The sequence below is a fragment of the Phasianus colchicus genome, chromosome 4 (genome assembly GCF_987193195.1).
Source record: "Phasianus colchicus chromosome 4, bPhaCol1.hap1.1, whole genome shotgun sequence".
Classification (NCBI taxonomy): Eukaryota; Metazoa; Chordata; class Aves; order Galliformes; family Phasianidae; genus Phasianus; species Phasianus colchicus.
Window position 1 is genome coordinate 10,741,694 of NC_143439.1, and position 14,773 is coordinate 10,756,466.

General features: G+C 37.4%; 1 protein-coding gene across 21 annotated transcripts in view; it reads left to right on the forward strand.

Annotated features, from left to right (window-relative positions):
* INPP4B (inositol polyphosphate-4-phosphatase type II B) overlaps nucleotides 1–14,773 on the forward strand; it is a 327,844-nt gene that overhangs the window by 248,505 nt on the left and 64,566 nt on the right. For all 21 annotated transcript variants that reach the window (XR_016465803.1, XM_090138618.1, XM_090138627.1 and 18 more), the window contains one exon: nucleotides 2,580–2,734. Coding sequence is in view for 20 of the 21 variants with exons in the window: in XM_090138618.1 (XP_089994744.1) it covers nucleotides 2,580–2,734 (155 nt within the window). In the remaining variant the exon portion in view is untranslated. The remainder of the gene's footprint in view (nucleotides 1–2,579; nucleotides 2,735–14,773) is intronic.

The following is a 14,773-nucleotide window of genomic DNA, read 5'->3' on the forward strand; positions in this document are numbered from 1 at the left end:
TTCTTGACCATCTCATCACTGGTTGCCCATTTTAATTCTTTACTATTGCCGTTCCTGCTTAGTGAACTGAGTTATTTCTGAGGATTTATTTGTGCCAGCCTATCAGGTTAACCTAGATTTCTCTTAGATCATAATCATATTTTTTTTATTATTGAATGTAATGGATTGATTTCCATTTAAACCACTTTAACATGATTGAGCCATTTCTACTGACCTTATAGGCAAAATAAACCCTCCCATTTGTGGTCACCCATTTGTTTGTTTTCCCTAAAACGCTTCTCAGTTCAAAACTGACTCTCTGTTGCCAGCACTTCAGTCAGATGCTGTTAGCTCAGATTTGGGACTTAGTCTCCCCTTCTTGCACCGGAGGTCATCACCCATCCAGAATAATTACCTGCTTTTTGCTTATGACTCATTCACTTCAAATAGTCATGATGACTCATGAACTTCAAAAGAGGGAAGTATAAAGAGAATTAATCTTCTCAATTAGAAGCAGTTATCTTCTTCAGAGTGTTATCAACCCTACTTGATACTTTCTCAAAATAATAATTGTCTTTTAATACATAATTTAAATCCCCATGCCATTTCCCACATTTCTAGTAGATGTTTTAAAATTTGAACATATAGAAGGAAAGAAACACTCATAGATTCTACTTAATAACATGTACTTCTTAGGGTTCAAAGTTGGGCTCAGTTAATTCCCTTGGCTCAGCTTTTGAGATGTCCCTCACCATAATGGTACAGAGACCTTAAAGACCATGTAAGTGTTGTCTGGGTCATTGTTTTTAATAGAATTTCTGGGAATGCCATTACTGTGGATAAAATGTGCTTGTTTACTGAAGTGAGGTTCTGAAGATTCAGAAGTTCTGGAACTGAAGATCTAGTTTCATCCTGATGCTAAGTAAACACTCTATAGCCAGGCTGAAAAGTTGATTGGGCTTAGGCCTAAATAATTTATGGCCTTACCTTATTCTCCTGATGTTTTTTTTTTTTATATTGTCTTGCTACAACTGTCCAGGGACAGAAGTTTGGTAGATATGGTGTTAACCTTTCTTAGGACAATTGAAATCAGGAAAAATAGACCCATGCTTGGAGCACATCAATGCTCTTCAAATTTTTCTTCTGATAAACACTTGCTTGAACCAAAAGCTTTTTTTAATAAGGCTGATACAATGGCAGATAGATTCATTACACAAGAAATGATCATGATTCCCTTATCCCTTAAAAGTGTCGAAATGCTGGGTGAAAGTAAGCAAACCATGGCATTTGTTTACATTAAGATTTCATTGTTCTGGATCGTATGTTGAATGGTTTAGCTGTTGAAAAATAGACTGTATTTAAATTCCGTACAAAGGGAGATGCGTGTGAACTTGACACCCTCATGAGAAATTAGTCCTCTGTGTTCATGAGTCTGAGTTTAGAATAACTTGCCCAAGTTTTTCTGTGCTTTGTTGGTTTTTTTTCCAAAATTCATTAGGTGTTCAGGCAATTAAGCTTTAATTGAATAGGATGATTGTCACAGAAAGAAAGATTAAATGAAGCAACTTTTCGTTTTATGGCCTATATTGAAACAGTCACTTTTTATTTCAGGAATTTGGAAATTTGGATGCAATGGTTTACTAACCACCTGTAACAGGTGTAGATTTTAGTAACTAGCTTATCATGCTAGGGATGGAGAGTAGTAGGCTCATCGGTTTCCTGCTTCACTAAGGCTGGGATGTGGGGGCAGAACTGAGACTTGATTGATCTCCTTATAATAGAGAATGGGGCCATCTTTTGTTTGAAATGTTTTGTATTGTAGCTGCACCGCTTGGGCATTGCACGTCTCCCTGCTTTGTACAAAGCCTGTTTCTCATCAGTCCATATACAAAACATGGTGCATGTGTCACAGTGCTGTGATCACTGACTTTTAATGATAAAACAGAAGGCAAGACCTTTTACTGAAATAAAAGTAGATAATTTGTGTGTAGTACTTGTGCATAAAGCGTGTATTTGAAGGAGCAAGAGATGCTTTAACTACAGTAAATACCAGGGTAGCAAAACAAATCTGTAAAGTGCAACTTCAGTGGAAGACTTTGCAGCTCCCTCCTAAAACCAATAAGGACTTCTTTTTCTTTAGTGAGCAGGTTATTTATGGGCTTATCCTGATAGTGGAAACCCTTAAGATCTGCTTTTAAAATCTTTAATTTTGACAAATTGGAAATGGACTATAGATCAGAGGCTGTAATCTTAGGGTATTATTTTGGTAGAGTGTTAGTTCTGCGAGTTTATAAACAAAAGGTAAATTTACTGTCCCTTTCAGCACAGAATGTTCACCTTTTATGCCAGTGTGACAGGCCACCATGGGCGTAATCCTCAGAATGTGACAGTCCCCAGGCAGCACTAATAACTGATGTAAGGACATGCTTGTCGGCAGCCTTATGACAGAGGTTTGAGCCACTATCTTGTAATAGCAGCTTTCTTCCTGAGAAACGTTGTTGTTTGTATGTGGTTGTAAACTGTGGGATTTTCCAGGTCTGCTAACGTGCAGAGAATTAAGTGTGAAAAGAGCAGCCCTCTGACATGTGCCCGTGTTTCAGATTTGCCGTAAGCTGAATGGAGTCCGCTTCACCTGTTGCAAAAGTGCCAAAGACCGGACATCCATGTCAGTGACGTTGGAGCAGTGCTCCATCTTAAGGGACGAGCATCAGCTTCACAAAGACTTCTTTATTCGAGCACTGGATTGTATGAGAAGGTATGTGAAGGTTATTGCATATCCCCTGCTTTTTGAGCTGAGCTGAACCAGGAATTGCAAAACTGGCCAAAGCCAGTTGCAAATGCATGATAGGTCCCGGTCCTGATTTAGCACTGTGCCAGCTATGATTCACTTCTGCATGCAAGGACTGTATTTTAGCACTAATGAACAGTTTCTGAGATGTGAAACTCTGCAGAGTGCCACTCCACTGACTGAAGAATTTGACGAGGGTAAAGAGCCATCATTTTAACAAAGCCTTAGGCTTTCATGAAGCTTAAAATTTTAACAACGTTCTATGACTGTATACAAAAAAGAGTTATTTTTTGTTTTTAGAATGTTTCTGAAATGTTTATATGCTCGCTAAAACATCTGTATAAAATTTAGGGAAACTGAGAAAACTAAAGCTTTTTTTAGAGATGACAATTCTTATTATGTCATGTTATTAAAAGTTAAAGAAAAAAATGCAGTTTTTGATTGATGGTGGTTGCCAATAACATTTGATAAAAATTTTTGTTTTGGAAAGCATACAAAAAACTCTGTTTCATTCTAAATTGCAGAGATGCAATTAATGCTGATATAGTGAGAAATGAGTAATTTACAGATGTAAAGATTTTTGATTATCTGAATCTTGTAATTGGAGGAAAAAAAAAAAAAGAAAACCACCGAGCAAACAAGTTTTGATCACGGAATGAATCCGTGTGCTATCTTCTCTAAAGAAACTGTTTCATTACTGGCATTAACAAGTGCTGCGTTGTATATTCTGTAAGAGTTTACTCAAGTCATATCCAACAAACATCCCTGCAAGACTAATAGAAAATGTTCTGGTCAGCCTGCAAAGAAGTAATTGAATTTTATCTTGCACTTCTGTGAAGCACAATGTGACTGCGTGTTGGATTTTGTGTAAAAGTAACAATTGTGTTTGTCTGTAATTGAACATTCTTGACTTCAGTATTTGGTTTTATCAGGTTAGGAGTTTAAAGTTGAGGTTAATCTGTAGGTTACACGGGCAAGGTCATTTGTTTTTTTAGCAAAGGTTAATTTTCTAACAAAAAAACCCCATAATTTTACATTAAGTAATTGAGCAGAGTGCTGAAAAGGCATAAAACTGTAGTTGGTTTGCAAGTTGCTAGTGCAGTGTGATGTATTAAATTGAGGTATCATTTTGTATGTATCATTAGCTTGCATATGTCCCTTAGTCTCTGCGGTACTTCAGTGAGTGAATGACTCCTGTGTGCAGCCTTTCATAACTACATGTTTTATCATTAATGAAAAATTTGAGTTTTCTGTGTTAAGTTCCATTTGTGTTGGCATTTCAAATATGTTTTTTTTTTTTAAATGTCTCCGATACATATGATAGAATGTAAGTTTGAGTACACTGTCAGATACAAACAAACTAGTTATATGAAATTATTATGTGGAATACCATTGAAAGAGAGACTGGAAAAATTTCACAGATATAGATCTGATTTAAAAAAAAAAAAAAAGAAAAAAAGACCAACATTTTTATAAACCAATTTGTTAAAGTGGAAGTGAAGTATAGAAGGATTTTGCAGACTGAAATGCAAAGGACTTTACATGCTTTTATATTACATAACTGATTTGAAATCTGAGATGATTAACACATTAGTTATATTGGCAGGTAACAGTAAATTAGCATCGCAGAAGAAAGGTGAAAAGCCAGAAAGTCTGCAGAAAACTTATCAAGTAAATGAGCAGATGGATATATGAGACTGAAGCAACATCATAAATGTGATTTTTGTTTTTCCTGTAGTTTTAAATAGATAAAAGCTTTTTCCTGCTAATATCTGGCAAATGAATTTCAAACACCCTTGAACTGAAGCAGTTGCCTTTTGTTGCATTTATTCAAGGCAATAACATTGACTTGGATGCTAGGATTGTCTGGGATTTGAAGCAAGGTCCTTGAAAGTAGCGGCAGTAGCATATAAATTTAGCCTATACCATCAGGAACACAAATAATATAAATCTGGATCTAACAAATAAATCTGTTGCTTCTGCTGGTTTGTATCTGCACTGCACTATGCACACAACCCTTGGTTAAAAGAAAGAAGAGCTGCAAATGTTTTTGCCCTCTTGAGCTAGTGAAGGAAGGCTCAAAAATTCAAAACAAGTATAAAAATGTCCAATTTTACAGAATATTTAACTTTATTGTATTGCTATTGAGAGTTGGTCAGACAGTTCTAGGGGCTGACTTTGTCTTGTTTTTTCAATTGTTTTTTTTTTTTGACAAATATGTAAGGAATGCAGTAAGTTGTTATACTTTCAGCAGGGTTCCTTCTGCTTTACCACTGCCCTTCTGTTGCCAGAGGAGCTGGTGGAGCAGCTCCAAAAGCTGCACTGTCTTTTTTCAGTTTCTCCCTCTCCACTGGCCAGAGACTCAGCAAGGCCCCTCTGGCTGTGCTCTCTTGTTGAAGAGAGTTGAACAAAGGCGAATTGCAGGGAAACACAATTTGTGAGAGCAAACTGGGAAGGAAAGAACAGTAAGGCAAAAGGGAAGGAGAAAAAGGCATAATTTCCACACAAGGATCTATAATGGCATTTCAGCTAAGTCTCCTGTATTTTATTTGAGGAAACTTTCACAGCTGTATTTCTGGGGTTTGTGTGAATAAGGTCAACAGATTGTTTGTCACTTATTATAATGCTTGCCTTTTCATCCTTTCTTATGATTGCTATTACAGAGTGTTAGTTAAAATTGCACATTTTTAGGCCTTTTATTGACTACTTGTTAGGAGCTTTTAGATTGATTTTCACATCTAGAAGAATGCATTTTGTTTTTAGAAGGGAGGGAAAATACTCTGGTCACCTTTTAATTTATAATTTATGCAATATTTCCCAATGAATCGCCTCTAGATAACTGTGTTAAACCTTCTCAAACAAACTCCTTTATGCTTGATTGCTGCAAATCACTTTTAAGCCTTTCAAAAGAACAAGTAGGCAAGAAAAATTCAGTTTTAGCATCCAGAATCCTAACAGACTGGATTGATCTTTGAAAGGCTTCTTTCAAGGATTAACAGTGGGAGATAGAGTATTGTGAAACAAAGAGTGTTGTAAAAGCAGATGGAGATTCAAAAGCAGCCATGAGTTTGAGCTACAAAAATCAGAAAGGTTCCCTGGGTATCTGCAAAGCTTTTTTTTTTCCTGCCATTGCTGTTGCAGCTTTGGTAGCTTTTGTAAAAAGGCAAGCATGGGCCTATGGGCTTGTGTACTCATGCCGTCAGGGGAAGTTGTGTGATGCTGGACTCATGTGCTGCTGTCTTTTGGCTTTGGTAGTGTACCTGCATGCCTTCAAATTTTGAGTAAATCAGAAGCAATTTCAGATGTTGTTCTTTGTTTGCTTTTGTGTACATTGAATGATGCTTTTTTGAAAAACACAGCCAGTAGCTAGTAAGCTATGATGTAGCAAATTAATTCATTAGCATATTTAGTATCTTATACTGATAACAGTATGAATTTTAAAGCTGTGCAAAAATTCTTCCACTAGTTGTCTCTTCAGCTTATGAAAAATGTGAAATCATGGTAGGAATTGAAGCTCTATCAATATTTAGAATGTAGCTTTGCCTTCTGGGTGCAATTCTAGCCATTATGATGCTGCACCTACAGTGTCTGTAAAAGCAAGAGGGACTATTCCATAAACAGTTCTGCATCCTCTAGTTTACTTGGTAGATGTTTGTGAATTCCATTGATCTTATTGGCGTTCATAGCACAGAGTGAGGCGAATCAATGCAAGCAATCTTTATCAAGTGCTTGTAATTCTCATAATATTGAAATAATTTTCCATTGTTACTGCCACTTTCAAATCACGATTTTTTGCAGTCAGTATTGTTTCCATACTTCTGTGTTTGCCAGTGCATGGATGTGCCTTATCATTCATCATCAACGGTATTCCAAGACAGAGCAAAGAGGCAAAACTGATTTCCTGAGTGCTTTTATTCCTCAAAGCTGGACACTGCTTAAAGAAAGTTGAACACTGGTAGGCAGCACTCTATCAAGCAGTTTTGTAAAACTCTTTCGATTTTCTTTTCTGAACCTATTAAATTTTAATGTTTCAGTGGCAGAGCCTCTTTTGGAGTCCTTGGGTAGTACAAAACCTCAGAATTTTCTGGTTTTTGAACGTGTTTCCAATAAAGCCTCAAAAATAAGTAAATGATGTGACAAATCCACTGTGCACAATTAAATTTCCAGGCTTTCAGTCTTGTCATCGTTCTTAGTAGAGCACAATACCTGTCAGATACTCCGGACATTGAATACTAAATTTCTCTCAATATAAGATGTGGTTTTTTTCTGAAACACCAGTCAAGGATATTTCAGATGATTTTAGATAAATGGCCTATCAAAAAATCTGACTCAAATGCAAGTAAAAAGAATGAATGGTCTGGGCAACAAGGAATGGACTTCTGATGGCCTAACTATGAAGCAAATTGCTTCTTCTCAAACATGTTTGAAGGCATCTTTTCTTAAAGATCATCTTAAAGATGTGTAAGTTGAGAAGGGATGGTTTCAATACTATAGTTGTAGCACTTTAATCACCCAAAGGTTATCTAGACGGAAGTTCAATCTGAAGGACCTCTCTGATGGAAAGGCCTATGCCAAAAACAGTACAGTGCTGTGATTCCTACAGCCTAGGAACCAGGAGCAAAGTGACAGAGTGAGAGGCAGGCATCCATATGCAGATCTTTCTTGACTTCTCTCCTATTTCCTGGCTTTCACTTTATCCCTGTGAGTTTGCAGTAGTAGATGGAGGACAAGTGGTTACACAGAAGAGAAAGCATGTGTTCTCTAACTTTTTCTTTCAGTACCTATCAGATCTTCCCCATCTTTCTTTGTTGCTTTTCTGTGGGAATCTTAAGTTCTGTGAACAAAATTTTTGTTCTAAGCCAAGCTCTCCCTTAAAGGCTCTCTCACTGGTCTGTGGTTCTTGAGAAATATAACATTTTTATTATGAAGTAGAAACTTCAAATGGAAAGATTTACACTATCTAATGTATTGAAATGTATTAAGTAACAGTTCAGTCCAGTCTGATGCCTAGGGTCAACTATCAATGTTCTTTCCTAAAACTAAATTGCTTTTTGTTTTTAATAGCCAACAGTGTGTGTTGCATGTAACAGGAAAGAAAATATAATGGAACGAGAAGGCAACAAGATGTAAAAAATCAAAGCAATTGGCATCATCTAGGACTTTTTTAGAATAAAGGTCTATTCTTGAACATCTCTCTGGAAGGAGGAAGAGAATTACAGACAACTATTTCAGAATATCAAACTGTAGCTTGAACGGGATGTATTAATTCTAAAGCTTTCTAATATCAGATCTTAACTTCACAAAATTCTTACTAGTAATGTGTCCTTAAAATAATTATCTACTTTTGAAGACATAGGGAAAAAAATGGAAAGGAAAGAAAAAAAAAAAAGAGAATGCCCTTATTCACATCATAACGGGCTCAGGAAAGATTTCATTGATGTTCAGGCTTCTAATGGGCAAATTAAGTAAAATTGGTGGTTGGTTTTGCAGTGTATTTCAAAGATTGGAGCTAGGTGTTCAAGTCCGCATTTTGCAGGGTAATATTCTCTAACTGACTACAGAAGTTTGATTTCTCCTGTACTTCATTTGTCTAGCTTCTTCCCAATGCTAATTTCACCATTTCTGATGAACACTCTAGTCAGAGTCTCAAGAACTCTCTCGTGGGAACTTTCTCAACTCCTTTCCTCATTTTCACTGTCACTTCAGTATTTCCCTCTCCTTGCTCCTCAGTGTGATGTATGTGGCTATCATTGCCTTTCTCCTCTTCGCTGCATGGACACTGTCTGCAGTAACAACAGAGAACAGCAAACACAGTGCCCTGCCTCGTTGCCTTGGCTTCCTGTTGCGGTGGTCACTGTTTGCCAGGGAGAGGAACAGCAACAAAAGGTCTTGTCCTACCCCGTGACAAGTTTAGCATAGATTGAATCCTCAAAACATGTAGCTGTTGAAATTTAACGAGTCCTTTTTAAGAGGTGATTTGAGATTCTTATGGGAGATGGGTCTTAAAATGGTTAGGTCTCATAGGTTTGTTACCTTGGTGCAGAATATCAATCTCATTCCAGAGATCATCTCAGAAGAAAGTATATTTTTTATTTCTTTAAATGATACTGTGGACTTGAATTTCACTGTTCAAGATGAACTAACAGATAAAAGTATAATCTTACTGGAAAGCACCATGTAACAATAATTATAGATGCCCTTCCCCTAGAACTTGTGTTAATATTCTTGAGCTAATCATGGGGGACTGAGTAAGTGGTCAAGGGAAAACAGTGAAAACTTTTGCCACAATTTTCAAGGGACAATTAGGGGTATAACCCAGGCTACTTGACTGATGCTTTCAGTAGTAAGTAAACGAGAGTTTCTAAAGTAAATGATTGATTTTCCTAGTCAGACCAGGGAGAGAAGGTCATACCAAAAACAGTGCATGCTGTCTCTAAATTTTGTCACCAGAGGTAGTTGGTTGAGTCATTGAGAAGCACCTACTTCACTGATAACATACAGAGGGGTGGTTTACTTCAGGAAGACTCAGAACCTGAAAGTATATTTTAATTACCAACTAGCAAAACAAATCAATATATCAATTGCAGTATGTTATGGGGGGGGGGAAAGTAATTTTTACACTGAGAAAATGTTTGGCTGTGTCTGGTTTTTTTTTTGCTATGTGGGAGTCCTTGGCCCTTGACTAAGCATGCACATGATGCCTTTCTCTAAAGATTTAATGGAATTCCAATCAAAACTCGACCTACTCTGAGTTGTCCTGCTCTAATTTGTCCTTTTTTTTTTCCTCACTGAGATGTTGACATAGTAAATGTTCTCTTACCTAGCCAATATTAGTATTTACCATATATTGATCCAATGAGAATGTAGGGAATTGAGCTATGCCCTCCTTCTGACAGAATATTTTACTTAGCACAGATGATGGAAAAGGTGCATAATTAATTACCAAGTGCACACCATGATGACTCAGTTTTCAATTAAAAAGTCTAAATAGCCATATCCAAAAAATTTGTTTTCTCGTTTAGTACTGTGCTTTAGTGCATATGCTATTTCTTATTCAGAAGTTCTGTGAAAGACTTGGTATTACCTGCAATCAGAAAATAGATTTCCTTCCTATTATATGTCATTTCTGTTAAGATTTTCAGAGGGATTGAGGGATTTCATGGAAGAAATCTTGCATGCATATTTATTACCCATTTAATATCCATGAGCTGCAGCTGAATTACCCTGGCTTTGACCATGTACAGCTAAAGCTCTCAGGAAAAGTAGCACTGCCAAGCCTAAAATTCAGATAAGAAAGGAGCAGGAAATTAGGAGAATAAGCGGGTAGTAATAGCATAAAATAGCTGGTTAAAATTATCATGATTTCAATCTCTTCAAGAATTTATTCATCTCTGAAACTACATTCTTCTCAAAATAATATAATATGGGCAGGGGAAGCTGGTAACTTCCTGCAGCGCTAGCCAGTGCAGATTGTGGAGAAGCTGGAGGAGATGCAGAAAAGAGCAGTGACTAACTGCTGTTGTAGAAAGGATGCTTTGTAAGATAAAACTGCTCTTTGGGAGAAATATGATGCAGTGTCGGGCAGTAATTGACAAATGTATTTCGGTATATTTTTACTCTCATTTTAGATTCCCTTAATGCCTTTTCTGACTTCGGTTTTCTAGGAATATTCCCCACTCAGATAATCATCTGTCTCATCCTGCATCTCCGTTCCAGTTTTCTTCCATAAGCTTCCTCCTTTTTTGTTTTTCCTTTGGTCTTTGCTGTACTTCCTGCTTCTTTTTCTCCAGCACTCCCACCTGTAAGTGATTTATTCATTCATTCATTAACACCTTTAACTGTAGCCATACTCAATTTGGGAGGGAGTTTTAGTGGTGATTTCTTGTTACTTTCTATAGCAGCTACGAGTTGCTGAGAGGCCTTTTGTGAACAAGCTGCTATCACAGCAGTGCTGAAGGACCTAGCAGCAGCAAGTCTCCCAGTGTTTGCTTGCAGCAGACATCCCAGTAGCTCCACTGCAATGACCAAAGAAGATAGTTCCCATTTGGACTGTGTTTACCTAGAGATTTCATACTTCCATGATGTTCTCACTACTTGGCTGAAGCAAGATCAAATACCAGACCTAGCAGTATTATATTGCTATTCTGTATTCTGGATCATTCAGAGATAAATTTGGGGGACAAATAGGAGAACTTGCATTCTTTATAGATTAAATGTCAACTGTAATCTGTCAGAATAGGAAGACTGGGGGAGGTCACAGGGTGCTCCCTAAAACAAAGGCGTTGGACCCAACACACTAATTAGGTTACGGTTAATGAGGCAGGAAGTAGATCCAACTGTCTGTGGTACTCCAAAGCTTCCCTCGTCCTTCTATAAGAGATTTCATAATATCATGATATGGGGAGTATCAGTACTCTTTCTTGAATCAGTTATTTGTAGTCTCTTTTATTTGTTGCAGAAAATAGCACATGTGAGAGTACTTTGATAACTTTGAAGTTATTACCAACATCTGTAACTTTAATATAGATACCATTACAGGCAGGACTAAATCAAGCTCGCTGTATGATACAGTTAGCTCAGTGAAGGAGTATGGGATCCAATTTCTATCTCTTGTTAGGAGAGTTAGTGGGTTTTTTTTGTATTTTTTCATGGTTTATAGACTTGTTGAACAGGTATCTGGGGCCCAACTGCAGCTTTTCCACATTTATGAGGAATCTCCTCTTTCTTCTCCTCTCATTCATCATAAGGGTTTCAGATTTACAAGCAGCTTCAAACTCATGCTCCAGCCTACCTGCTTGACAGTGTCTCTGCAACTTGTCTGTGAGACACTGGTGAGACCTGCCTGATCATCACAGTGGTGAGAACATAATAAGCTTTGAGGTTTCTTATCCCTTCTCTGACTTAATCTGACCTCAGTCAACATGCCCAAAGGCAGCTGTGATCCTTCCCCTCACACCAACCACCAACGTGTGACCTTTGCTTCTGTAGCAATAGAGTCTAAAAAGGCAGCAGTTAAATATTTCCAGGAGCAAAATGGTGACCTACACCTTGTTTTGTTTTCAAATACATTTTCTGATCTGCCACAAGCCCTCTCCAGTCAGCAGTTGAATGTGAAGAAACTCATTTAGATTCTTTAAAAAGGATGGATTAAGAAGCAATCTGGTCACATATCTACAAGAAAGATCTTGTCCTAAGATCATCTGATGACCAGTTTATGTTTCGATTAAGCTGGCAGGTCCAATGGAAATACATCATTCCTGTCAAAATCGTATTTTACTTCACATGCGTTTTGCAAAAATCACTGTTTCAAGTTGTTGATTTTTATTTAAACCATTTGGAACTCATTTGGAACTGTTGACAGTGGAACATCTGCAGAATACAAAGTAGTCAGCAATGGAAAGGTTTGTTGATCAACTTGCAGCATGCCATCATGTGTTCCAACAGATATAAGATGGGAACGTCCAAATAGCCATGATAGGTGGTTGTGCAGTTTTTATCATAATACATGTCAGACAGGAAATGAAAATCAGTGCTTTTAGGCTGGCTTGATTTGGGGTTGGGTTTTTTTTGCTTGTTGTTGCTCTTGTTATGCACTTCAGTTAATCAAGAATGACATGATCTGTTTTCCAAGTTTGCTTCATGTAATAAAATGACAGTTACATTGAACACAGATAAACTGACACTGTGTCAAAAGCATCTTTGGCTGGTTTGAAATGATCAAAATAGCATCACAGTGCATTTAAAAATGAAGAACTACCGTAACAATTCAGTCTCAGCAATCTGTGAATTGATTCTGGAATTCTGGAAGAGTCCGTTTTGATTAAGTTGGTTATAACAGTTTTAAATACTTATTTGGGATGTTTTTTAAGTCTTTGACATGTTCAGTGCTGTTTTCAGAATGCACTTAGAATATGCTTTATCCTGCTTCCATGTTGCTACTTGTTTGTGTTGATGAATATCTCTAAGATTTCTTCAGTCTAGTTTAGGAGTTTAAAACCAAAAGGATGTAATGCAGGTTTGTTTCCTGAAGGATGTGTGACACTTCCTAATGCCTTATTCTTTCCAGTTTGTAATATATTCTCAACTGCTGACCCATTTAGCTAATGCTAGTGTGGCAAGGTAGATTAAAAATGGGTAAGTTGTTTTTGGTTGAAGAGAATTGAAATCACCTTTTCATGGCGCTTAAGTTAACGCTGCATACAGCAGAGTTTTGCTTCCTAACTATGGCAGTGGTACTGAATGTAACACATACCCACAGTCATTCAAAGAAAATGTGGAAAGCAGTACATTTTATTTTGTCACAGTTTGCTGCATTATTATGTGACTTAATGTATTTCAGTCACGACTGAGAAACTTTTCAAATATTAGTATATCCAAGAAACAGTTTCTTGAGAACTTTTTTTTTAGCCACTGTAGTTTCTGATTGTTTTGCATGCCTTGTCTGGCAATTAAAACTTAGCTAACAGACTTCGTGTTGTGTGGCTCTGCAACTTCACCATCTTCAGATGCAAATGCTTGTTTATAGATGAAGGTTTGGCTGAAGTAGAAGTGCTGGGAAAACTCAGTCTCTTCATACTGTGATGTGATGTAGCTATTGTTCTTGGTGCTGAAACACCGAGAAAATAATGAAGCTTACATGCAGTAAAGTCAGAAGTTTTTCTCACTTTCAGACAGCAGGTATGTGTTGGTAAGAGGGTGCAGAGCAAACACGCAGCACAGCAGTCTGTAATGATATTTGTAGTCTTAGCTGATTTTTTTTGAAATAGCTTTGTGACAGTTGTACCTGAAATTCTGTTTTCAGTCCCAAAGGCAATCATTCTTTCTGCTGTCGGAAAGAATCATTGTCTGTGCAGCACAATTGGGATAACAAAATTCATTTCAGTCTCGATTTAAGCTTAATTCCAAGGTAAAACTTGAAATTAGGTGATAATGAAGTCAATGTTTTGATTCTCTCCTGCATACTTATACTTTGCTCACTGTACAGGTATTTCCAAGGCACAGGGCTGCTCTGTGGCTATCTGTCTCTTAAGCAGTTTAAAAACTGAAATTTTCTGCTATAACCTCTTGTTAACATAGTAAAAACATTTGGAATTCAGCTATGTGTGTAGCTTTGAATGAGATCTACCTGGATTTTAAAAAAATCAACAGAAGGATAAAAGCGTTGTGACTAATGTAGTAATTCTAGGAAATGGTGAGTTAGGCAGAGAGTGACCCTCTGAAGCAGAGAATTATAAAAGCAATTAAAAGCATCTGGAAAACAAAACTCACACAGGTGTTGCACAGTCCCAGCTGTGCAGCCCAATGGATACTGTGGAGATAACTGCCACTGTCCCCTTTAAATTGTTTGCATTTGATCATGAGTGCCTTTTCTCAAATACTGCCACACATGCCATGTACTTACTGACATGCAGCTTTCCCCAAAATAAACTGACATAGCTCTAGCAAAGTCAAAGAAACACCACCAACAAATATTGGCTAGAGGTAGGCCCTCAGGGCAAGGTCTCTGCTGGGCTATCCTGTCCCCTCTCCTAGCAGCAGTGCAGGCAATACCACAGGAACAGAGGATATGCAGATCTTTACGATGCTGTGATCAGTCTTCCTGGGCAAGTCTGTTCTCCACAAGTGGTCTATGCAATTAGTTAAACTGAAAAGCATCCTTTTACCATCATATAACTTTTTGCAGACATGGTACAAACCCTTCCCAAATTTGGACTTCAGCTATGTGGCAATACCTAGCCAGATGGAATAAGGAGTCCACGCTGGCTCGTAAGAAGTCAAAGACCTTTTCCCAGACAGGATCAAAACCTGGTATTACAGTGAGCTTCTTTATGCAAATGCTACCACTTTGTTCCCATTGCACTACAAAATATGCATTAAGCATCCAATTTCCTTTGTAAATGATGCAGTGTATTACCTCAATAGCTACTTTTGAAGTAATCAGCAACTTGAAACACAGATGTTAAAACTAATGGAACTAAATGAACCCCATCTGAATTGTAATCCTTG